The sequence below is a fragment of the Mandrillus leucophaeus genome, unplaced genomic scaffold, assembly GCF_000951045.1.
Source record: "Mandrillus leucophaeus isolate KB7577 unplaced genomic scaffold, Mleu.le_1.0 Scaffold889, whole genome shotgun sequence".
NCBI lineage: Eukaryota > Metazoa > Chordata > Mammalia > Primates > Cercopithecidae > Mandrillus > Mandrillus leucophaeus.
In genome coordinates this window covers 1,077,894-1,104,497 of record NW_012109685.1, presented here as the reverse complement: position 1 = coordinate 1,104,497, position 26,604 = coordinate 1,077,894, and the positions used below count along the sequence as shown (strand labels likewise).

Sequence of the window (26,604 nt, the reverse complement as noted above, 5' to 3'; positions counted from 1 at the left end):
CAAATTTGCGAGTAGATCTAGTGTCCAAATGTTCTCCCTTTAGAGGGATCATCAACAAGAAAATGCAAGTATTCTCGTAGTTAGGATGGTCTTGCTGAGATCCATAATATGAGAGTATAGTGGATAACAGAGTGTTAGTTTTTGTTTTTATTTTACTTCTAGGTCCATATTTTGTTTAAAGATGCAAAACTGCCTTCTCTTCACAACTGCTTCGTTAACTAATTCCTTCTAACTAACACATTCTTCACCTTCTGTCATCTCTAATGTTATATATTATTTTTAAAGCAGTTCATTGTTTCATTGGACAATTCTTGGTGAATAAAGAGTTGAGACTTAAATATTTATCCCATCAATAAAAATTTTATGGAACACATGCTATATGCTAGGTAGTGACAAGAAAAGAGATCTGAAAAACAGAATTTGTATTATCAGGGAGCATAAGGAGTAAGGAGATGACATCTAGGAGAACAACATAATACAGCATAATTATAATACAGTGGAACAAGTGCAGTGGTAGAGTTAAGCTTGGTGTTGGGTGTGGTCAATGGGAGCACAGAAAGGACAGTTCACCAGAATTGGGGAATGGAGAGAGCAGGAATCTAGGAGAGCATGTAGAAGAGATGGCATTTGGGCTGAAAAGAGGGAATGCTGGCACTCCAGGGGTGGGAGAGGAACCTCAAAATTACTTACTGGCACCATACATTAGTTTTTACTTCTATACATGTCCATTGAAATGTTTTAAATCTTCACTGATCTTTTAATCTATTAATACAGCTACAATTTTATGATGAGTAGATCAACCAAGAGTATGTCCTCTATAAAATGTGTTTTCTCTGTACCTTGCAAAGTGTCAATAGTGAAAGAATTGATCTTAGTTTCCCTACTTAGGGAAATGATCATATTCTTAGTCTTCTTAAATTGGTAACCTTAAATTCCTGTGTTACTAATACAGAGCAATAATTTATATATACTTATAAAATTTTATCTATAATATACATAAATTATGTATTTATAAACTTATAAATGGTTTATATAAACACACACACACACACACACACATACACTCTTAGATGTTCTCTTAGGAAGGAGCATATTACATTCACCAGAATGCCCCATTTGTAAACCATTTTGTAGTGGTATTTGCTGTTCTTTTATTTTAACAAACCAGGTGGACACAAGTGTCATCGAAAATATTTTACTAAGTGCCTCAGTTATACTAATATGCATCTTGAGCTTTTCTTTGTGTGCTTTAAAAATTTTGAACATTGATTTTTAAAACATTTAAAGATACTTTACATTTTTGCAGATTTCTATAGTAGTTGATGGTGGAAAGAAGGTGGTGGAATTTATGTTTCAAGCCACAGAGGGAGATGTGTTGAACTACATTTTTAGAAATCGAGAACTCCGTGCTTTGTTTGATCGGCAGTGGCACAAACTTGGCATCAGTATACAATCCCGGGTCCTTTCACTCTATATGGATTGTAATTTAATTGCAAGGAGACAGACTGATGAAAAGGACACTGTGGATTTCCATGGACGGACAGTTATTGCTACGCGAGTTGCAGATGGCAAGCCTGTGGATGTAAGTTGTGATGTTGGTTGTGAAAGAGAACTAACACTTCTAAGTAAACAAAAAAAACTTATTAAAAACATCCTCCTTTTATTACTGTGTAATAGATACCCTTCTCATCAATTTTATTAATTTAATTAATTTGCCATCAGATGTGTGAAGAACAGATATGTTATTTCCAACTATATTTTCACATATATTATTTTCACTCCATTTTATATCCATTTTCTCCAGCCTGGGAATTTAAAATAATTAGGTCATGCCTTAAAAAATTAGATTATTAAAAGTAAAAATTGAAAATATGATACAAAATATAATATTGGTCTTAGCTCATATGTTTTAAATAGAAAGGACTGGAAAAAGCCGAAGTTTAAATTAAATGGTTCCAGATTAGCTGCTATTTTCATTCAAGAACAATAGACCATTCATCCTTAAAATAGCAATTACTTTGTATTGCAGACTATTTTTAAAAGCTTATAATGGTTTTTCAGGGTTCTATTGTATGGAAAAACTCACTAAATAGTAGGTCATTTGAAAGAGAAAAATTGCCTAGTAAAACCCTTTTGGATAGAAAGTTCCTTTAAATATTACATTTGAAGCTAACATGATATAGATTTATTATTGATTTCCCTAGAGAACAAGGTCTATAGTCTTAAAAAGTTAGATATATTTAAATCTGATGGCTGCATGTTTTCTTAGTTTATTATGTATAAACAGTTTATAGTTTATTTCTTAGAGGTTGTGCAAGAATGGAATCCAGTCTTGGACCTCAGCCTAAGAAGATAGAGTGTTCTATGTCCTGTGTCTCATTAACTTCTCACCCAAGGATAGAATTGATCCTGGGCTGGGCGCGGTGGCTCAAACCAGTAATCCCAGCACTTTGGGAGGCTATAGTGGGTGGATGACGAGGTCAGGAGATTGAGACCAACCTGGCTAACACGGTGAAACCCCGTCTCTACTAAAAATACAAAAAATTAACAGAGTGTGGTGGCGGGAGCCTGTAGTCCAGCTACTTGGGAGGCTGAGGCAGGATAATCGCTTGAATCCAGGAGGGGGAGGTTACAGTGAGCCGAGATTGCGCCACTGCACTCCAGCCTGAGCGACAGAGCAAGACTCCGTCTCAAAAAAAAAAAAAGGGAATTGATCCCACAATTTGAGGCTAAAGAATATCAGGTGAATCCTTATAAAAAGGATATAGGTGAAAACCATGGCATTACAGTGGTTTCATAATTTAATGTGGATTCTTGGTTCATTTGAGGATAAACCTGAAGGCATGTCACAATGATGCAGTTATTTTTGGAGACAGTTACTGTTTGAGTTAAACAAACAAAATACATAGTTTTATAAAAGATTCCTGGTTCTACTGAAACTTTGAGTGGATTAATTTTTCATCATCTCTGTACAAGCTCTGTGATTCATAAGATCTGTTATGGTGTGAAAATGTGTTTATTTGGGCTGTGTGTTATTGAAAAAAAATTCTCATGATTGAGTTTTATTTCACATATCCCACCTGTGTGTTTTTGTGAGAAAGTGACAAAACCGATATGAAGATTTTTTTTTTTCAAATCAACTCAGCATTTTGACAAGCATCAGTACAGATTTAACCTTACTCATTCTCCTTCTAAAGCACTGTATCAGTGAAGCATTCTGAAGTAATGAATGAATAAACAAAGCATAAACTATTCTGACTGTGGTTTCAATGTCATGGAACTCAATTAGGTTGTAATCCTTTGAAAATTGATCATCTATCTTTAGTTAAGTAAAACAATTCATATGCAGGACCTGGTACAATGGATGGTACATAATAGGATTTCAATATTTATTGACTATTTTGATAACAATGGTAATAAATGTTTTAGTTAAGAACAATACTAATTAATTGGAGTTCTCATCCTTCATTCTACATAATTCATATGTTACTGTGGTATTTCATTATACTATGTAAGACAGTGTATTTAAATTTTATAAATAAAATTTAACCTTAATAACCTTTCAAAAAGTTATAGAACATAAATCATTACATTTCATTTAGTCTCATGATTTTGCATTGTCTGCAAATCTTAGGCTGCTCATGAATCTATAAGATGTCTGGAGTTCTTAATGCATTCTATGAACTGAATTGATTTTGTTCATCTGAGGTGTAAAGTAAAAGTTGTAGCTTTTTTCCCCCCCTTTTTGCTTTTAAAGTTGGAGTAGAGATTCACCACAATCACAACTGCCTGCTTTCTATTATTATAGGTTAATTATTATAAGATTAGAGTTGGGTCTTTCTATATACAGTACCTATTGACCTCAAAGTAATGCATTATTTGATGCAACATTTCAGTGCTTAAAGAATTCAAACAACCTATTTAAGAATTTATTATATTGATATTTTATCAATAATCAGTACTATTTACTTTTTCTAAGGTGGTGATTTGATCTTGCATTTAAAGGCATGATTATACTTTCCTTGAACTACATTTAATTTCATGTCCAAATGCCAAAAAAAGAGAAATCTGCTAAGCAAATAGATGGAATCAATTATTTTTGTAAAAAAGTTGTTCGCCTTGCTCAGATTATACCCATATAATATAAAAATCAATAGGTTTCAGGCAGAATTCATGAAATATAGATAAATTTTTTTTCCTTGTTGGTAAGTGAACACCTATTTCAGTGCCTCAAATAGGAGTCTAGAAGTACAAATAAAGCCCTTCTCATCATGTGTTCATATCTTTGATTTTACCTTTTCTCCAATTTTTTTATTTTGAAATGGCCTCATTTTGTGGGCATTCTTTATTGTAGTGTAAAACAATAGCTTTTTAAAAATAAGTTCTTCTATGTTATTGTTTGAAACAGCTAGCCAAGGTTTGCAATTGCTTTCATTACCTGATTTCCTTTATCTATAGATCCATCTCTATATCCAACTCTATGTCTCTCAAGTAGTCCATAAAACAGTGAATCCTACATTTAATAAAGACATTAAAATATCTACCAGTAATTTATTTATATTAGCTTCCTTTTTATTTCTGATTAAATTACTGTAGTTCTTAATTGCCTGAATGTGATTCTCAAAAAACTAAAGATGTTTCTTATTATTAATTTTTTAATAGATTGAACTTCACCAACTTAAAATCTACTGCAGTGCAAACCTCATAGCTCAAGAAACATGTTGTGAAATATCAGATACTAAGGTAAGTTAATTTTCTTTGCATATGAAGAATGAAGAACGCTGATTATCTTTTAGTGGCATAGTTTGTAGAGTCCAAATGTAGGGTAGCACTGAGTGTATTCTGCTGAAACCAGGTGAGTAATTTATTCCAAGTAAGAAAGCCTTCATGGTGCTTTCTCATGGTTACTTTCAACAGTTTTAATCCCAGCACTTCACCCTTAATTTTGAGGATAATATATCCTCACTTTGAACTCATTATAACTTAAAAAGAATTTATGCCTTTCTTCCTAAACTACGTTCTGACATCTGCACCATTTCCAGTTACGGAAGTTTTAAATCTGTGATCATACTTGGTTCTCACTTATTTTCCTTTTCTATCCTGTCACCCATCCTGGCTAGGTTTCCTTTGACATAGACTTTTCATCCTCATCTTCCATTTTCCTGTGCCTGCCAAAGTGCACCTTTACCTCATGTCTGGGACATCAATCATTGTTGGATCAATTGCCTTCCCCGTGTCCTTCCCCTTTACCTTGCAGCAAAATCAGAAAAGTCTGAGTCACTGCTTTGTATATTCATTCACTCTCTTCCAGCAAACACTTGATTCAGAAACGCTGATCTTCTAAACACGGTGCTAAGGAACAGGGTTAACAAACATGATTAAGGCACATCCCCTACCCTCTCTTTGTGTCTTTCTCTTAAGTGACTCCTGTTGGAAACAAAATATAAATGCAGTTCCTCAGCCTCTCATTCTAAATATTCCTAACCTAACCGTACAACTGTTACTTTCTTATACCAATCTTTCATTACAAGAAAAACACTAAATTCAATACTTTCTATATCTCTCAGTATAAGATAGCCATGTGTGCTATCTTATATTACTAGGTATAATTATGTTTGTTTTTAAATTGATTTAAGTACAATTCAGACTCAGTAAGGGAAGTTTTACCTTGATACACTTTTTTATTCCTAATGCTTCATTTGGAGAAAGTAGACAATCATTGTTTGATTTATTGACTTATCAACTACTAAAAGAGATAAATGGGACAGAAAGATATTCAAAGAGGGCTAGTTCTAAAAAAAAGTATAGAAAGAACATATGAAAAGTGAAAATAAAAGGTAAAAATGCCTTTTGTTTGGATCTTAGATTTCGTAAAAGTTCTATACTTGCCATAGAAAATTATATGAAAATTTTTTCAATAATTTATGATTCAAAAATATTTTTTTTGTAGCTCACTTTGGTGAGTGAAATAAGAATGTAGCCAAGTGACTTAAAGTGTAGCTAAGTCTTTCAAATATTATATGTTTTGCTTTTGTAACTTGGCTTTATAAAGCGTATCTCCAATCCAGTTCATGTATCTCATTCCAAGTAAAATGCAAGCCAGCCAAATATCTTTCTATAAATATCTGAAAAGATAATTTAGAATGCCAATCTACAGACTTGAAATACCTAGACTTCCTGGAGCTACACGTTTAAATCTTAAAGATGTTAATTCTCCAAAAATTTTGTTTTTAATTATGCTTTTTTGATGTAAGAGTTTTTAAAATAATAACTTTCTCTGATTGAAAAGTGATATAATGATATTTTGATATATCTAAATATTGCATAATTGACCAGTAATCACTGCCCTTTATCATTGTATTAATATAATAGAAACTTTCCACCTGATTTATGAGGAAATTGTTTAAGAAGTATAGGTGATGAATTGGGTGGAATGGTTGGTAATTCAAAGCAGTGACATGATCTCACACATTATGAACAAAAGATTTTTAAATCATATTTTGAAAAGATTATTTGGGAGTTAGTTTTAAAGAATAGAAAATAAGGTAGGAATTATCTCTAACTATGGAAAAAATAAGAAAAGACTGTATTTTTTGCTGACAATTATTTGGAGGGGATATCACCATTCATTTAATGACTAACAAAAAATAGAAACATACTACCTTTTATGAATATGAATGTACAGTTGGAAAGATAAATAATTATGCAAAAGCCATTTAAATGCATGTGTTCTACTTCTGATACCAACTGTATTTATTTTCTTTCTTGTTGCCAAATGTTTTGAACTCAGAAATTTTTAATGTAGTTGCTTAAATATCTAATTTTGTCCTGAAATTTCAACTCACACATGTTTTCTGGTTGTCAGTATTTTATAAAACATTTCAAAGGCAACATTTTTAAAAGATCACCTATAAACATGCTTCTTCATATCTATTAGATTTTCAGTTTCTAAAGCAGTTAAGTTTCATGACTCCAGATGTAAAAAGAATGAAGAACAATTATTAAGAGAAGGATGAAATCAGTAACATTTGTTGAAAATAAATGAGAAATGTGGTTAAAGTTTTAAGGACTAAAACTGAATATGTGTCAAATCAAAACCAGAGGTTTTACGAGGAGAAGAGTCCTTACTTGTATGTTTGGTGTTGCCTCTGGGCACTTTTTGTGGAGTGTGGACATGTTTATGGTGAAGCCTGAGACATACTTTTAAAGTTATTTAAATCCTCAGTTTAATATAGTGACTCGGTTATCCAGAGCAAAATTGTGGATTCATAAGTGGGTCTTGATTATCTGACTGGGAAGCCATGAAATAAGAACTGGCTGAAAAATCATATCAAATCAAATGAGATGAATGAACTGTTTTGGTAATAACCTTGTTCCACTCAAATATAAAATAGTTTTTAGACTTTCAAATTTGGAAACTTGTTTTGATAAATAACAATCGTTAAATCTGGAGAGAGTAGATTTGAAAGAACTAGTGGTGGATACAGTAAATAGTTGCAGTATTTCTGGGTGCTGGTTTTGTTACAGTTTTTATTGTAATTATCAAGAATTCAACTACTACCAAGTTTTTTTTTAATTTCTTATTTCCAATTTTTTATTTTAAATTCGGGGTACATTTGCAGGATGTGCAGTTTTGTTAGTTAAACGTGTGCCGTGATGGTTTGCTGCACAGATCATCAAAATGAATTTTTGTTACAAAAGTTATCTATGTTTACTGGAAAATATAGCCAAATCCATAAAAGAAAATAGATATCAATCATGATTTCAACCACAGTAGATAACCACAGACAATATTTTAGTTTTGTATCCTGAAAATACTTTACCATGCATTTACAATTTGTGGTATACAAAGTAATGTATTAACTCTCTCCTAGTGCTTTCTCTTCGTGAAATTGCAAATTCAGAGTGGAAAACTATGGTGAGGAGTCTGGTACATGATGCTGAGAAAAAACAATATGTTTATCCTCTTCAGATTCTCCATTTGGATTAGTTTTTTGAAAAAAAAAAAAAAGTTCGTTGCTTTGTAACCAAATTGCACTTCATGTTGTCCAGCATGCTCTGAACCCACTACATAAGTATAAAATGCACTACTTGTCTGTTGCAGTGGAGACCTTTTTAATATCTTTAAAGAACAGTAGACTAAAGTATACTTTGATTTAATAAATATTGTCTAAGAGTGTAAAAAGAATTTATTTTCTACTCTATATGTTTTAAAAATCATCTTGTTGAAGGAAACCGTATTTTATAAGTTCAAATTACATGCTTCAACTTTAATTTTTGTTCCCAAAAGATATATTCACATTAAACATTTCATATTGTTTCATGAAATTCAATTCATATTGTTTGTACAAATTATTTTATTCCTACAATATAATTATTATAAATGTATGAAATTTCTGTACTTATCAAAAAGTTACCTAATGTAACTTTGTAATTCCTTACCAAGACCATTATTTTAAATAATTTTCTTGTGTGTTGTCAATATAAGAAAACACATGGGCTCAGGCAGAAAGTGCAAAAGTGTCATAAACATTCTCACACTGGTGTCAACTTTTGGTTAGTAGGAAAGCGGTTCTTGCAGGCAACCTCAGCAACCCCTAGTTTAGTGGGAGCCAGTGTTTGGAACATCAGAATGTTTGGAATTGACCCCATTTCCTAAAGCCTCTTTTTGGATTTTAGTGCCCAGAGCAGGATGGCTTTGGAAATATTGCATCATCATCAGTAACTGCTCATGCCAGTAAAACGTCTTCATATCTGCCAGCAAAGCAGGAACTGAAAGACCAGTGCCAGTGCATTCCAAACAAGGTATGCTAGTTTTAATTTGTGCACACTGAAAGCCACTCCAGACTATGAGCCCAGCTCCTTAAATGTGGCCTCTCTTCACAGAATGTGTCTTGCCCTTCAGTGTTTGTTGAAGCAAATACCTCAGTCGCTGGGGTGGGTTAAGATAAAGGGATTGAAGATAGGATTTCCTGGATTGTTACCTGGATAGTTTCAAGCCCATCTGAACTTCCTTCCAGGGCGTGAACTAGAATGAATAGAAAGGTGAAGGGAGGAACTACCTGTACAACAGGCAAGTACTGAGTGCTTAGCATGTGCCAGGAATAGGCTGAAGTTCTGGGAATTCACAGTTGAAGAAAATACAGTGCCTGCTCTTCAAAAACATACACAAAAATACTCCACATTGTATTTCTTCTTCTGTGTAGACTGTATTTTTCCAGCATCCCTAAATTTTCAACCGGCTGTCTCCATCCACCATAAGTTATTAGGGGAATATACAGAGGGGCTCTGTTGTTATTCGAATAACTTGTTTCATCTGCACCAATATGATCCCCTGGTCAAGAAGGCTGGACCATGAACGTTTATGAACTTCCTCTATGGATGTTAATGACAGTCATAAAGCCCGTGCTAAAAGGCTGAGTGGTGTCTTGGTGGCTTTTTCCAGTGCCCATACCTGAGGAAAGGAGAACTTGCCCCAGTTTCTAGAGCAGAGCGTGCCCTAGCTCTGGCTGAGCCAGGATGGGGATGGGGTGAAAGTTTAAGGGAAACTTTCATTTTTTCTAGTGGTCTATATTGCATAGTAAGCTCCACGAAAAAGGCAAGGTTCAGGGGACCATAGAGAAACAGCTTCTGTTGCAGCTCCTGGAAGGTCTAGAGGAGATGATGCTAAATGGTGTTTGGAAGAGTGAGGAATAGTGAATGGAATTCCACTGGCATGCCCTTTTTCCCTTGTTCACACGGCTCACTATTCCTCACTCAAAGCATCAGCTCAGAGGAGAACAAAGCGTTATCTTGCTATTGCCAGCTTCATATTTATAAACCATTTGGCTTTAGATCAATGTGACAGAATAGTTGCTAACACAGATATGCATTTTTGCTCAGGGAGAAGCAGGATTACCAGGAGCTCCGGGTTCACCTGGGCAGAAAGGGGATAAAGGAGAGCCGGTAAGAAAAAGACAAATATTGATGGGAAAAATGGGGGTTTTGTTAAAAAATGACTTAAAAATGTGTTCATCTCATTTTTCTGTATTCCATACCAATATATGTTTCTATAAAAGGCTATCAAATATATCAAATACTATATTAAAATGCTGATTACTGAAATAAGAAAGACTATCAGCATTCTAATCTGCTTTTGAATTCATATTGGTAGGCTGGTGTGAACTTTGGAAAGATCTGGAACTGCAAGTCTTTGTACCTATAAGCTCTAGCAAAACTGTGAAGCAGGAAAGTCTATTTTCTAGCTGTGCCCTAGCCTTCTTTAGCATTCCCTTCCCCAAATCCCTGTTGAACTCTTACTTCTCTTGTCTTCTGATACATCCCCACCAGAGATTTTTCTGTAGCTCCCTACCTTTTTTTTAAACAGCCAACTTTTGTTGAATACTTTCTGCGTATGCAGTATGTTGCTTGGTGTTGTAGAGCACATAAAGAAGAATAGGATATATTCCATGTTCTCAGTGATTTTACATCTACAAAGAGATCATGGAAAATTACAAGGCCATATGTGTTAGGTGCTGTAGGAGAGTTGCAAGTGTCCTGGAGAAACGATCTGGGGAGCTGGGGAGGATTTAATGGAGGAATGGCCAGTGTGTAATTCTAGGCAATATCCCATGCTTGGAGATTTGTCTTTTCCTTCTCCCACCACTCAAAACTTAACTGTAATGTTTCCCACTCTTTTGAGTACATCTTTTGTCAGCTAATCAGGTAAATGAATGTGCACTGTTAGAAGTGCATTCTGTTTTTGTTATCTCTCCAAGGTAAAATAGATTTTAATTCCTTTCATGCCTTAACTTGGGAAGTCCCTGATTCTAAATTATTTGTATAATCTAGTCGCCTGCCCCCCCACTTCAAAAAGACAGGAGACAGAAGTCTGAGAAATGACTGATCCCCCAAAGCTTCAACAGAGCTAAAGTCATTTGTTCCTGAAGGAATGTATTCGCATTGTACCTTGCATGGGAACTTCTGACAATTCAGCAGGTGTTTGAAAAAGATTTTTGAGAAGGGACAGGCCATTTATTAATGCTCTTTAAAACTCATTGCTTGGGGTACCTTTACTTTCAATATCATTTTATGAAAATTCAAAATAATTGAATAATATCTGATTCTAAAGACCACTTCAATCAAACTAAACATACAAATCATTATACCAATAGCAAATATTTGTTTCATGGTTACACGTACCAGACACTAAGAAGAGTGTTTTAGATATGATATCATACTTGATCCTTACAATCACTCTTCATGTTAGGGATTAGTATTAGCATTTTACAGATAGAAAAACTGAAGCTTAGGGAGGTTAAATTATTGCCCAATGCCACTTAGCTTGTGGCCAAACTGGGATCTGAACCCAGTAGGTCTGTTGAATACTCATAACCAGTATCCATTTTTAGGGCTGCCACTATATTCTAAAAGCAATTCAGTATTATGTATCTGTGTTCTTTGATCAGGTACTTCCACTTGCAATATTTTACTCTTAAAACATCATTTAAAAATGCCAGCCTAATATCTCTATCCTCATTTTATAGCTGAAAGCCACACATAGGTAAAATGATGTGCCCAAGGTAACACAATTAAAAGGACTCAGAAAGTGGAAAGATCTCTGAGTTAATCCCAACTCTTCTATGGTTAGAGGGTGAATTTGGCCAAGCCACTCAGACTCTCCATACTTAAGTTTTCTTATCTGCAACGGAAGGTGTTCTCATTTATCTGTTCTGCCTATACTATAAAGTGACACAAAAATGCATTGAAAAAAAATGCATGTGGCTTAATTGTTGGTGGCTGTGATTTATACACACTCACATACACATTTCTTAACTTGTCTTTTCACTTCTTTGATTTAATCAATTCTGTCATATTTAAGATTGCTGGCACAGCAAGAAATTTCCTGTGTTGCTTTTAGGAAAAATACCCTGCCCACTAAAATAAACAAACAAACAAACAAAAAATCGATGTCAGAAGTACAGTCCTGTTTGAATAATTATTTTAAAAATCATTAAATCGACTTTAAATTCTTTTTTAAAGATTAAGTGCTTAGTCACTCTTGTTAGAGCCTATACCCTTTAAGAATGCATTTTCCCCCTCCATTCCCTTTAATCATAAATAGACATCTCTCACTTTAACATTTAAATATTTTTCTTTATTCATTTATCCATCAACACCTATTTATTGAGTTCCTGCTATTATAATAAAAAATGTGCCAGACGTTGGAACCTTAGCAGTAATAATAAAATACAGGGCCTGCTCTCACCGAGTTTACAATCTTGTGACAGTTTGTTCACAGAACATTCTCTCCTTCTATAGAAGCTAAAACCAGTAGAAAATAACTAGGAAAAATTAATAAAAATGGATAAATATTAGCCAATTTATTGTACATCAAATCTATAAAATATACAAAAACGCACCTTAGAGTTACAATGCATTATATGACTTCTCATCTGTGGTATGTTTTAAGAATATTAACATTTGTTTTAAATTCCATGATGATTCCTAATGGCAAGAGATTTTAGTGGCAACATAAAAACAGCTGGAATAAAAGAAGTTTATAATCTACACAGCAAATAATTAATCTGTATATTTCCTTTATCTTTTTGATACATGCACCCACATTTGATTAAACCAACATATACTCTGCCTTGTAAAAATGACATTAGATGACCATGACCATGAATGCATTCTACCTTCCTGGCACTTCAAATAAACATGGATGCATTGCTTCAGTTTAAGGAGTGGAGAATGAATTTATTTCTGCTCCTACTGCACTAGGTGATCCTGCAACTTCAATGTGCAATAAATAAAGAAGGCTTTCTTTCATTTTTGATTCTGGCATGTCATTGTCATTATTAGAGCAGGTGCACAAAATAATGCCTACATAACTTGAAGATCGAAAGTCATTTTGCTCTAAGGCATATTTAGGAGTAAATTTTGTGAAATGATCAGAAGTGCAATGTTACTAAGGGAATCAGATGTTGTTCTAAGGGTTTTCTTTTTGATCTGTAAGCCCAAGAAAGAATATTTAGAGGAGGTAGAACAGTACGTTGGAAAGAGTACCACTCTGGAGCCTGAACCACTTAGGATTGAATCCTCTCCACCTCTTACTTGCTTTGAAAATTATCCTTAATAATACCTAGGCAGTGGTTGATTGTGAAGAAGGCATACAATACAATGTATATACAGCACTTAGAAACTGGCATATGATAGATACTCAACAAATATATGTTTCCCCTGCTTTCTTATCCACCATATAATTGTCCACATATTGAAGGAGAGGTCGAGATAACTATTTTAGGTTGAGTTTAATTTCATTTGTGGCTCGATGAGGAATAAATAAATCTTCATTTGTGAGATAATCTCTTAGAATTTTCAATGTATTAGATGTAAAAATGTTGAGTTATCACGTGCTTCAAAAGATTATTCAATTACTTGAATATTTCATTCAACTCTGTATCTTTTATTTGCAATATTATCTGACATTTTCTGGATACAATGTGCTAGCTTTTGTTTTGCTTTGTTTTGTTTTGTTTTGTTTTTTGAGACAGAGTCTTGCTCTGTCTCGCAGGCTGGAGTGCAATGGCGCAATCTCTGTTCCCTGCAACATCCGCCTCCCGGGTTCAAGCGATTCTCCTGCTTCAGCCTCCTGAGTAGTTGAGATTACAGGCACCCGCCACAATGCCTGGCTAATTTTTGTATTTTTTAAAAGAGATGGGGTTTCACCATGTTGATCAGGCTGGTCTTGAACTCCTGGCCCTAGGTGATCCACCCACTTCAGCCTCCCAAAGTGTGGGATTACAGGTGTGAGCCATTGCTCCCAATCCAATGTGCTACTTTTTAAAATATATTCTTTGCATTGTTTTATTTAGATAACGTCGATTAGAAGCCATCCAGACACAATTATAATTTACTTTTTCTCATTAACTATATAATATTAGTCTTTTGGTGCATTTTACTTGTGGCCCAATGTAATAAAGTGAGAAAAGATTTGAGAATACAACTTCCACATCTCTTTCAAATTATTTATCACTACATTACAGTATTTTTAAAGGTGTTAAGATTTTTATTAATATTTTAATTGACACATAACAATTATACATATTTATGGAGTACAGTGTGATATTTTAATTCATTTATATGATCTGTAGTAATCAAATCGGGATAATTATCATGTCCATCACCTCAAGTGTTAATTATTTCTTTGTGTTTGGAACATTCATAATTTTCTCTTTTAGTTATTTGAAAATATACAATAAATTATTGTTAACTGTAGTCACCCAGCAGAGTTTATTTATTCTGTATAGCTGTAATTTTCTATTGATTAACCAACTTCTCCCTATCCCCACTCCCCACCCTTCCCAGCCCCAGTAACCATTATTCTACTCTCTACTTCTGTGAGGTTAACTTTTTAAACTTCTGCATATAAAGGAGAACATGCAGTATTTATCCTTCTGTGCCTGGCTTGTTTCACTTACCACAATGTCATTCTGACTCGTCCATGTTCCTGCAAATGATGGGATTTTATTCTTTTTTATGGCTGAATGTAATTCCATTGTGTGTATGTTTGTGTATGTATATATGTGTGTGTGTGTGTATAAAACATTTTCTCTATCCATTTATTCATTGATGGACACTCATTTTGATTCCATATATTAGTGATTGTGAGTAGTGCTGTAATAAACACAGGCTTTCAGTTATCTTTTCACCATACTTACTTCCTTTCCTTTGGATACATAACCCCAGTGGGATTTCTGGATCACATGGTAGTTCCATTTTTAGTTTTTTGAGGAATCTCCATACTGTTCTTCATAATAGCTATACTAATTTACATTCCCACTGAAAGTGTGCAAGAGTTCCCCTTTCTTCACAACTTTGGTAGCGTTTTTTTTTTTTTTTTTTTTTGTCATTTAGATAATACCCATTCTAACTAGGGTAAGATGATATCTCATTTTGATTCCAATATGCTCCTCCCTGATGATTAATGTTGTTGAGCATTTTAAAATGTATTTCGTGGCCATTTGTATGTCTTCTTTTGAGAAGTGTCTATTCAGATCATTCACTCGTTTTAAAATCAGATTATTGGGGGTTTTGTTTGTTTGTTTGTCGCTGTTGAGTTGCTTGAACTCCTTGTATATTGTGGATATTAATCCTTTGTCAGATGAATACCTTGCAAACATTTACTCCTATTCTGCAGGTTGTCTCTTCATTCTCTTGATGGTTTCCTTTGCTATACAGAAGTTTTTAGTGCAATATGGTCCCATTTGTCTATTTTTGCTTTGGTTGCCTGTGCTCTTGAGATTGTATCCACAAAATCTTTGCCTAGACTAATGTACCAAAGCATTTTCCCTACATTTTGCCCCAGAAGATTCATGGTTTTGGGCTCTACATTTAAGTTTTCAATCCATTTTGGGTTGATTTTTGCATATGATGAGAGATAAGGATCTAGTTTATTCTTCTGAATATAGTTTTTCTAACACTGTTTATCAAAGAGACTGTCCTTTCCTCAATGCACGTTCCTGGCACCTCTGTCAAAGATCAGTTGGCTGTAAATACATGGATTTATTTATGGGTTCTCTATTGTGTTCCATTGGTCTATGTGACTGTTGATGACAATCTAAGGTGTTATACTTTGAGAATCCTTACTTTAATGCAGCAGATTCATAGAGAAAAATTTTACTCTTATTTATATATATACATTATGAGTTAGACAATTATTCTGAATAATCATGTAAGCAAATCCTGTCCCACCTGAGCCAAAACCCACTAGTGACTTCTTGTCTCTCTTAAGATAAACCCCAAAGCTCTAACCATGAGCTATGAGGCTTCACATAATGTGTAGAGCTTTCCCCTACCTGACTCCTCACTCCCAAATTGTCTCGAACCCTCTTCCCCCTTTTATATTTGCTCCAAGTCCTTTGTACCAGTTATGTATGCCTGAAGTGTCCTTGTACATATCCACTTGGCTCTCTTCTTCACGTCTTCTAGGTCCTTGCTCAAAAATAACTTTAAAATGAAAAGGCCTTCTGGCATCTCTGTATAAAAAGCATCCTTACTCCCACCTCTATGCTCTTACTTTGCTTAGCACTTTTATTGCCACCTGACACATTATCATCCTGCATCTATTTCCTTCCCTGTTGGAAAATGAGTTCTGTGAGCCTATACATAGAACAACACATAAATAATAGGAGCTAAAAATATGCTGAATGCATGAATGAACACTATACCTCAAGGAAAGTTTAAATAATCAACTCAGCTATTTCTAGAAACTGTAAGTTCTCCTTCCTAATTGCCCAGGAGACTCTGCTGAAAGATTCAATTTGCAAGGAAAGAGTTAAATAATATTGTATTGTTAACTATTGTTCTACTACTTTTTTTCTTTTAAAAAACAAAAATTCTTTTCACATTGATTTAATCAGGTTTAGCTTAGTATTGCTAAGGTAATGAAGCATCAAAAATATTTTGCAAAAAGCTAGAAGTTTTGGCAAAACTTAATATATATGTTTATTTACCTATTTTCTTATCCACTATGATGGTTTATTAATATGATTTACTACTTTTTCTTTTTTTATAAAGGTGATGATCGCCTCTCATGGAATAATGCAGTTTTAAGTACTACTGCTTGTATTTAATTATCTAATTGTGATGAGTATTCTATAACACGACACCTAATCAAGCGATTTTAACCACGCTCTCTAACACTAAACTCTGTATAACATTATTTGAAGAAATAATTAATACTTTTCTTTCATTTAGACTCAATTATAATAATTTTCTGAATCTTTTAATTCTCTTTTGTTAGCAAGCATAGTTAGCAACCTAATTCCTTAGCAACTGCATTACTTTCTCAGTTCTTTAAGACCCTTGTTAATAACTTCACCCATTTCAGAGCTGAAGTTCTCTCAGAGTTTTATAAACTATCAGCTCAATGTTAATGTTCCTGAACCTACGGGGAAGTGTTATCTGAGCTCCATTTTGGGAATAATTTTCCAGTTTATTTTTGTATTATCGTCTTCCACATTTCCAGTTAATTTGCCAAAATGTGTTGGCTTTATGAAATGATTGCTTTGCTGATATGCTTTGACAGAAAATCAAAACAGTTTAAAAATGCAGTAAGTTAGCTTATTTGACTTCTTAGTCAGCGACTAGTATTGATTTGTTTCAACTTCTCCTGCCCTCCAATCCCACTATAGAGGCTTCCATTTTGAGTAGCCTAATATGCTAATCCAGAGATGATAAGTAAGTATCCCCTCATTTTCTTTCCAAGCTGGCATTACTCATATGCCCATTCTGTACCCATACCACAACAATAAAAATTAATTAAACCAAAATATGTTCATAATTTTTAAAAATAAGGATTACCTTCTCTTAGTAATAACTTCACAGAAGTAAGATTTAATATTATTCTTTTGACTTCTTTTAGTATGTCAATATAGGAAATAATAATGTTCCTTTATCCTTTCTAATCCAATTGAATATATTGAAGTAATTGACATGTCCTTCTTTGATCGGTTTTACCCAGTTTGATATAATCTCATGTAATCTGCAGGAATTCACTTGAAGGTGAAATTTACTTGTGGGTCTTCATCCGAAATTAACAAATAGTATCATTATAATAATGGTATTACATATTCATAAAATTACGATATATTTCTTAATTTCTACCAAGTATTAGTGATATAGAAACTCATTCAAAAAGTATATATTATTTTCCACTGTTTCAAGGATAAATTTGTTGGACTGAATTTGTGATAGTGCTTTTAAGGAAGCCATAGATGATCTATAGACTTCCTTGCACCTGTTTTTCCATCCCTGTTTGGCAGTTAAGTGGAAGAGCAAGGAAGCTGATCATTAGATTGACCCAGCTTTGGGGTTTTTCCTGGAGGATGTAAAGGAAAGTCAGGCGTACTAAATGAAACAAAGGAATATCTTAGAAACTGAAATTTCATGACCTACTTGAATTGAAAGCATCGGATAGGATGTAGCTTTTAACTCATTTAAACTCATTTATCACATTAATTGAAGTAACAGCAATAGTATTATTCCTTACTTTTGGTAAATGTAAAAGAAATTACAAAGTTGAATTACATATTTCTGTGTGAATATGTCTAGTTTTAGTTATGATTAGCACTTAGATATTTATGAATTACTGATTTATTACAATTTATTATTTTGGCTTGTGGGCAATATGAGGAAGGAACTTGAAGTACAAACTTTGGTGCATGCAAAAGCAACTCATTTAGGAAAGGTAGATTCTCTTTGACAACATTAGTAATTAACGCACCTCTTAAAAGTAATCTCCTAGTAAGCATTTCTGTATTTTAGGGTGCAGTTGGTAATAAAGGTGAATTTGGTGCTCCTGAAATTCCTGGGGAAAAGGTATGATGGTTTACTATTTGATCAAAATGTATGATCATTTTATAAAGTTGTGTCAGATAGGATAGGAAAATATACAGAACAAGTCCTGCAGTTCAGGGGTAAGCAAGCTGTGGCCCTATAGTAGGGCTGTTAGAAACTCTCACTGTAGGATTTTGTACGTAAAGTTTTACTGGAACACAGCCACACTCATTTGTTTTTGTATTACCTAAGGCTGCCTTTGTGCTTCATGGCCAGGTTAAGTAATTGTGGCAGACTGTATGGCCCACAAAATCTAAAATATTTACTCTCTGGCCCTTTGTTGAAAAAGCTGGCTGATCCCTGCTCCAGAACATTGGCCGCTGTTCTCTTAGCCCCAGGGCTTCTTAAACTCACCATTTTATATGTCATATGGTGTCTTAGTATGTGTTTCACTGCAGACAAAAATTAGGTAATTTATGTAAACATTTTATATATAGACTGTAAGAGATACTATAATTAAAAATAGAAGAAATATATTTCAGTCTATCAGTAAAATGCTATACTGTAGGCTATAGCTCATAAAATGATTGATTTTTATGTTTCTCCTCTAACACCACAAAGATGCTTCCAAACAATAAATTCACTCACAGGAAGTTACTGTTGCAGTTTAGCGCCTTACTCAACTTCAGTTTTTGTAGAATATTTTGAAAAGTGTTGTATTTGTATATTAAACTACAATCACCTTGGCATGTTTTCACGTGTTTTCACTATATATAGGATTATATATATAATCCTATATTAATATTAATAACTTTGCTAAATTTTTAAAGTTCTCAGATGTTGATGCCAAGAAAATTCTCTTCTTTATGAAAATAAGCTTAGTAGAAGTTTTTGTAGCATTCTAGCTGCACTGATTCTCAAGTGAGTTCATTGTGTCTCATTATCTAGAAGGCCATGACCATTGAGGTTTTATTCACCTAAAGTGGGCACAGGAATAACTGAAGCTAAAGCGGTAGGAAGTTCAGAGGTTGTCAGACAGATATTTTTTGAGACCTTCTTAAATGTGTCTCTGGTATCTGACTGCTTCATTGATGCTACTTTTTCCTTTCATAAATTATTCAGTCTGATATGCAAATTCTTGACTTGTATAGGAATATAACTGTTGGACTCAGCAAAGTCCAACAAACTCTATTGCAAAATAATACCTTGCTGCAAGTTGATGTTTATTTGGGCTGCTATCTTCTTGTTTAAGCTTACTGATGGCATTAATTGACGATTCTTCATCATAAATAAAAGCTTCTTTAAATACTTCTTCAAAGGTCTAATTGTTTAAAAATGTATTTTCTCTAGAGGATATTATTTGATCACCTAAAGAGATGCTCCAATCCAAATTTGCCTTGTGCCCTTATTCTACCAGTCTCTAAAATGCATCACAATAATCTGATTGTTTAGATTTCAGATCATTAGGAGTTTTTGAATTATTCTGAACACGGGAATCTTTTTAAAAACATATGCAGAATCACTGAAGTGCTTAAACTATAAAACAGATTGCTTGACTTTATTGTGGGATGTAACGTGAGACTCATATACATTTTCATAATAAATTATGGCATAGCAGGATAGCATTCCCTTTGATTACTTTAAAACAGAATTTATCAAGATTGGTATAAAATAGCATTAATTTTAACACTCCAAAATGACATCCCTTGGATCCTCATGTATGACAACCAGGTGCAAACTGCTACTGATTGGCTGTGGAACAGGTTCTCAACTCCTGAAAAGGTGATGTCCACAGACTGACAATGTAAGGACTAGATGAAGCATTCAGTAGAATCAATCCTGTCAAAAGTTGATCAAATGAATTGCAATCCAGGGCCATGATAGTAAGAAAATCAGTCTAGAAAGTTAACTATGCAAGCCGAGAAATTCTCTGGAAAAAAAGAGAGTTTCTTAGGAAACAGAGGACATTTGGGGCAACACGAAGGAACTGGAGCAAGTCAGTATTGCAGAGACAGGCACTACTCAGAACTAAAGTTTTTTTTTCTTGTCCCAGAAGTCCACTTTTGTAGAAAGAATCTTGTGTAGTGATTCATCTTATATTTCATTTAAAGTAAAACTTTAGTGAATATAAAGGAATATACTGACAATCTAGTTAGACGAAGTCAGTCTGAAAACCGAGATCCTTAGCCCTTGGTGCCCATTTGGTCAAAATGGTGACGGAGAAGGTTTTGCAATATCAATTAATGAGTATGTCTGTGTGAAGACACTGTTCCTAGATAACTTAAGAAGCTAATATCGGAAAGAAGCAGCTGTTTTTATGGTGTTCTAAAACCACGGCAAACTTGTCCTTGCAAATACTCTCTCATATTTCCTCAGGCAGTTTTCTTCTGGGTCTAATTTACTTGAGTTGCTCTTAAGGGGTCTCATAGACAATTAAAGAATTCACGTAACTTCCAGTTGTGCTAAATATGGTGGCAGATTACATTTTGCTCTTGGTTCCCGGATGCACGCATCATCAGAGACCCTACTTAGTGGTTAATATCTTTCCAATACCTACAGAAGCATGGAGTCTTTGACCATTTTCTCTTCCCAAGGTTTCAGTCCCTGGTAGTGCCAGCTAGGCTTCTAACTTGTCACTTCATGTAGCTGTTAAAGGGGTGTGACACTCTTGAGTGAAACAAATGCCGCCTCAAGAGTGTTTTTCTCACTTCTATAATCCACAGGTTACCACTGATTTAAAATAATTCTAATGAATGTATACAAAATGAAAACAAGAAAGTTACTAACATTATCTAACAGTGGGTTAATAAACTGTAAAAAAAATTTAAATTTCAAAATTTTAAAATCATACTCATGAGGTTTATGTTTGGGGTGAAATATTTCTGTTATTTTACAAGAAAAATAGTTTGTCAGATTTTTCTAAGTAAATTTCCAAAGAAAAATGATCAGTTCTTAACATGTGGGTCACCTCAGGGCTTTGTATTCCACATTTGCCTCAATGTGAAATATGTGCATCTTCCAGAGTAACTTATCCAGCATCCCCTTAACTTGGACTCTGCTTGTCAGCAGTTATAATTCTTTGTTTTGTTTTGTTTTACATAAAATTTGAAGTACTTAAGAGTACTGTTTAAAAATAAATAACTAAGATGAGTTGTTTAACTGTCTCACTTGGAGCAAAAACATATGTACAATACCATAGAACATATATCTCAGGTCTAATATTCTCAAAGTGAAGTTTTTTTCTAACGTTAGTATTGAAGCTAGGCAACTGATTTATATTAATGGAGTGAAGCATATTCTGAGCAGTACGAAATATTAATTTGTACATTAACTATACTTTACACTTACATCAATGTCATACTGCAATAAATTAAGTGATTTGCATATAAATCACATTATTCTAAAATAAACCTACACTCTGAAATTTAGCTAGGTAATAGCAATAAATTTTTTTAAGTCAAGACTCTGAACAATGTATTAGTATACTGTGGTGGCATTTTTCCTCTGAGACCAAGGAGAAAAATAGTACACTAAAAACCACAATTTTACAAAATGTATTTATGAAATATGGAGTCATGAGGACCCTGAGGGTGAAGTATAGCATTTAGTTATGTTCTTTTGTAATTGTAATACTTATCACCCAGTACAGACTTGCAGTAGGCATTCTTAATCTAATATTAGCTCTAATCTAATAAAGTCTTACTGTTAAACATTGCAGAAAAATAACTGTCCCCTTTACATTTATTAAGAACAGCTATGATTTTGCCTAAGAGATTTGGTAAGTGTTCTGTTATGAGTTCATTTAAGAAAATCAATTCTGTGTAGCAGTATTATTAGGTAGCTGACGACTTCTGGTAAACTTGGATGGACAGAAGCCTCTGTCAATCACAATGAGTAAACTGGATGGTTCTATTTCCAAGAGAAGTGAATGACTCTAAGCATAAGATCACATGCATGCAGCCATACACACATACACACACACACACACGAACACATATGTTCACACCTTCCATCCTCATAGTGTGAAGTAGGAAAATGAGATGAAGATTTGAACACTATGAGCAAATTTTGCCCACTTTGCCCCCAAATATTATACTCAAACCATGTTTGTTTTCATTACCTGAATACTTCAAACAAAAAATTGCCTCATTTCATACTTCACTTATGTATGTAAACATAACATATTTCTCAAGAAGTGGAGAGTTTTTCCTAAATAGGAATAATTATTGTCCAATAATCTTATCCTAATAATGTGACAATAAAAATTGAACATAGAGCCTAATTTATGCTAAAACCCATATTCTATCTACTAAATTACTTTAAATTTGCCCTAAAATGCTTATTTTAATAGGAAAACTTAGTAAAAGTCAATTTTTCTCCCCATGGAGTAAGTATGAAGTAAATCATAACTGTCATTACTTTACCATGCTAATGTTAAATACTCAGAGTTAGACTGCCTGGATTTGAATTCCAGCTCAATTTATTAGAGAAATCTTACTCTCTAATTTAGAGCATGACACTTGGTCTCTCTACATGTCAGTTTTCTCTTTTATAAAATGGAATTATATTACATCTACTTCTAGCTTTATCTTAAGGATTAAACAAGATTATTCATAAAAGGGTCAGCACCTGGTATATAAATTTTTGGTAAACAACAGGTATCATTTTAACAATAAACAGTTTGATGATTCTATTATTCTAGCCTTACTGTGGGATCAAATTAGAACTTATTTGAAGGAATTTATACACTTCATCTTAGCCAAAAGGCCAAGAAGCAAACTTATTGAATTTATATTATTTATTCAAAATATATTTATAGGAAAATGTTAAAGTCATATATCTTATGTAACCTTGACCTCTTAAAACAAACTAGATGTTAGAAAACCAATGAATTCCTCACTTAATATAAATATGTACAAGAATATAAACTTTTACAATAGTAATAATAGCAGCCATTTACTCAATAAGTGTTATATGCTAATGCTATCAGGAGCCTTCTTCACATTATTTCATTCAATCCTTACAACACCCCTGTGAGGTAAGATTTATTGTCACTATTTCACAGATTAGGAAACAGATCTAGAGACAGAGAGGAAAAAAAAAACAGTAAAGTCAGGATTTGAACCTCTATCCATGGAAATCCATAGCTCTTGCCCCTTTGCCATATTACCTCATCTGGATAGCTCCTCAAATACTCAGATTTCATCTACACAAGCAGGTCTGAGTTAGATCTTAAATTTGTTTGCCTACCAATTTAGTGAACTACAGTTTGCTTTGGACATTCTGCTCCAAGGAGGGCTGTCTGTGTCTCTTCCCTTTAAATCCATGAACCCCTTTTAAACTGTATCTGACCCTAGAGATTCTGATTCTCCCACCTTCATAAGATTGCATTCACCTATTAAGAATCATTATGCAATTCACAATGGCAAAGACTTGGAATCAACCCAAATGTCCATCAGTGACAGACTGGATTAAGAAAATGTGGCACATATACACTATGGAATACTATGCAGCCATAACAAAGGATGAGTTTGTGTCCTTTGTAGGGACATGGATGCAGCTGGAAACCATCATTCTCAACAAACTATCGCAAGAACAGAAAACCAAATACCGTATATTCTCACTCATAGGTAGGAATTGAACAATGAGATCACCTGGACACAGGAAGGGGATCATCACACACCAGGTCCTATTGTGGGGATGGGAGGAGGGATAGCATTAGGAGATATACCTAATGTAAATGACGAGTTAATGCATGCAGCACACCAACACGGCACATACATACATATGTAACAAACCTGCACGTTGAGCACATGTACCCTAGAATTTAAAGTATTAAAAAAAAAAATTATGCATATGGTTTTTCACCGAATGAGAGGGTTTTGTTTAGCTTTACCTTCTAAAATAAGTATTATGGAAAAAAAATTTGCTTGGTTTCCAAGTACAGATGACATTTTAAGTGTGTTTTCAAACTTTCCATGCTTGACTCTCTGGAGATTCTTAGTCTACCCTTCATGCCCACGTCCAGGCAGCTCAATCATGGCCACTCTCCAGATTAACCTTAATGCAACACCTAATGTAGAAATTTTTTTCTTTACATTCTCCACCAAATATATATATATATATATATATATATATAATGTATTTATCAAAACCAAAAATGTTTAACTTAGTACCATGACTTTATAAAAATATAAAATAAATCAACCTTCTGGAAGTAAAAAAAGCTGTATGCATTAAGGCACTTAAGAAGTACATCTGATAACATGATGAGAGAGTGGCCAAGCTGCGTGTCTTAAAAATAGCTGGACTAACTATCGTCATTATATGAGGATATGCTTTGTGTGATGGGACTTTTCACCATAAACTCTGAAGCCCTCCATCACTGCAGTGAGATGAGACTGAATGAGCAGATCCATTGTTCCCTAACAGTCTTTGTATTTCTTTTCTGCTGGAAAATGAAATGACTATGATCTTTGAAACTTGATTTTCCCTAAAAAGACATTTTATGAGAAGACTGCAGCTTCAGAAAATAAAGGCAGATGCTGTTACAGTTTATGTAAGTGCAGACAAGGCCAGTCATTGTTGTGAATGATAATGAACTTTCTAACAGTACTGGTCCAGATGTAGCATTAATGCTTCAGAGACTCAGAAACTTATATGCATGTAGTATAAAAGCTAGAGAATTTTTAAGCCGTTTGGCTTCCTCTCTATATTTCTAGCCTCACCTAATTTTTCTGTGGACATTCAGAATTAAGCTTAATTTTAGACTTCCTAAGTTTAAAACATAATTTAAAATGCCTAATGGCATGTGACAATTTATTATAGAAATTGAGACCATTAAATGAGGAGGAAAAAAAGACAAATTAGCTTTATTCTGACAATGGAATACTTCCTGCCTATGAAATTGTTAAGTTTATAAAACAAGAGTGATCTCTACTTTAGAGAAAAATACGTCTTAAGCAGAGAATCACCTGTATATCTGTGTAATTTGGAAAATTCTCTAATGAGTGAAGGTATAGTCAAATCTACACACAGGATGGAACTTTTAATCATAAATAGTATGCATAGAAAAAATGACCACAAAGAAAACAGTTTTGTAAGCCTACTTGTTGGCTTCACTTGTTAAAGGTACGAGAATAAAACTTGAATTATCAGTGAAAATTGTTGCTTTTACATGGAATAATTGTCATTTAACTGTCTTATCTATAGACATATATTGACACAATACAGCACTAAAATAAGCAGAAACATAAGAAGGACAAAAGTAATAGAAGGACCGGAAAAAGAAAAAGAAACTTGTTCACTCTGCAGTTGATTTTATTTCTTAATGGTTTCTTATTCCCTTCTAATGCCTTCCACTCACACCCCAAGTAGAGCAGTTGGCAGGGAACACAACAGATGGATGACAAGCTCAACACATGCCGTGTATCTGGCACCCGGGCACTTGACTTTTATTTGTTAAACAGCCAGATTTCAAGAACCTAGTCTGCTAACGTTCCTATTTGGTTTAATGTACTACCAGCTTCCAGCACATAAATATTAAATATTGCCATAAGAAAGCTCACACACTCTCTGTTTCTCTGCATAGTTTAGTGGCTAATTATTTTATTCTTGGTGTAGGTTGCTGAGATACTGAACAGTGGATTTAAAGATATAACTGGTATTTTATAAAGACATCTATGATTTTAGATATTAGAGTTTCCTTAGAGTGGCTCTATCTAAAGGAGCTTTTAGTCAGACACATCAGGGACTGCCAAAGTCAGTGTAAGGTATTGAATGAACCTGTTAGGGAAGACTGGAAGATTTGAGCAGACGATCACAGATGATTGGTGTCTTTCTTTTCTATCTCCATCACTGCATTTTCAGATTATTAAACTCAAAACACATGCATTTTTTCCATGAATTCTGCTGGGTCACTAGGCAAAATTACAGCTTATCCACTCTACTCACATAGCACTTTATTTATATCACTAATATAGTGTGTGTCTATACACCCTGCTAAAATGTGAGCTCCTGGAATAGAAGGACTTGGGGTCTGTCTCATCTCTAATCCCAGCAACTGACCCAGCGTATGGTACCTGGCTGATTCTGGGTAAGTGTTTGTTGAGTTGTTCAGAATTCAAGGACTTAGCCCCAAGCCAGAAATAGGTAAGAGAAATAGAGAATGACTGTTAGAAAACTTTGCTGAGAAAAGATTGGGAAAGGCCCCCAGTGCCAGCAACACTCTCGTGAAAGTCCTTCATACTTTCTACAGAAGCATAATTTAGGGAAACAAGGGAA

The 26,604-nt window shown here is 34.1% G+C and overlaps 1 protein-coding gene across 1 annotated transcript in view; it reads left to right on the top strand.

Moving 5' to 3' along the window:
- Window positions 1-26,604, top strand: part of COL19A1 (collagen, type XIX, alpha 1) — a 350,354-nt gene that overhangs the window by 61,597 nt on the left and 262,153 nt on the right. Inside the window, exons 6-9 of the mRNA XM_011969393.1 lie at window positions 1,307-1,582; window positions 4,663-4,743; window positions 8,680-8,805; window positions 9,883-9,945. Of these exons, the coding sequence (XP_011824783.1) occupies window positions 1,307-1,582; window positions 4,663-4,743; window positions 8,680-8,805; window positions 9,883-9,945 (546 nt within the window). The remainder of the gene's footprint in view (window positions 1-1,306; window positions 1,583-4,662; window positions 4,744-8,679; window positions 8,806-9,882; window positions 9,946-26,604) is intronic.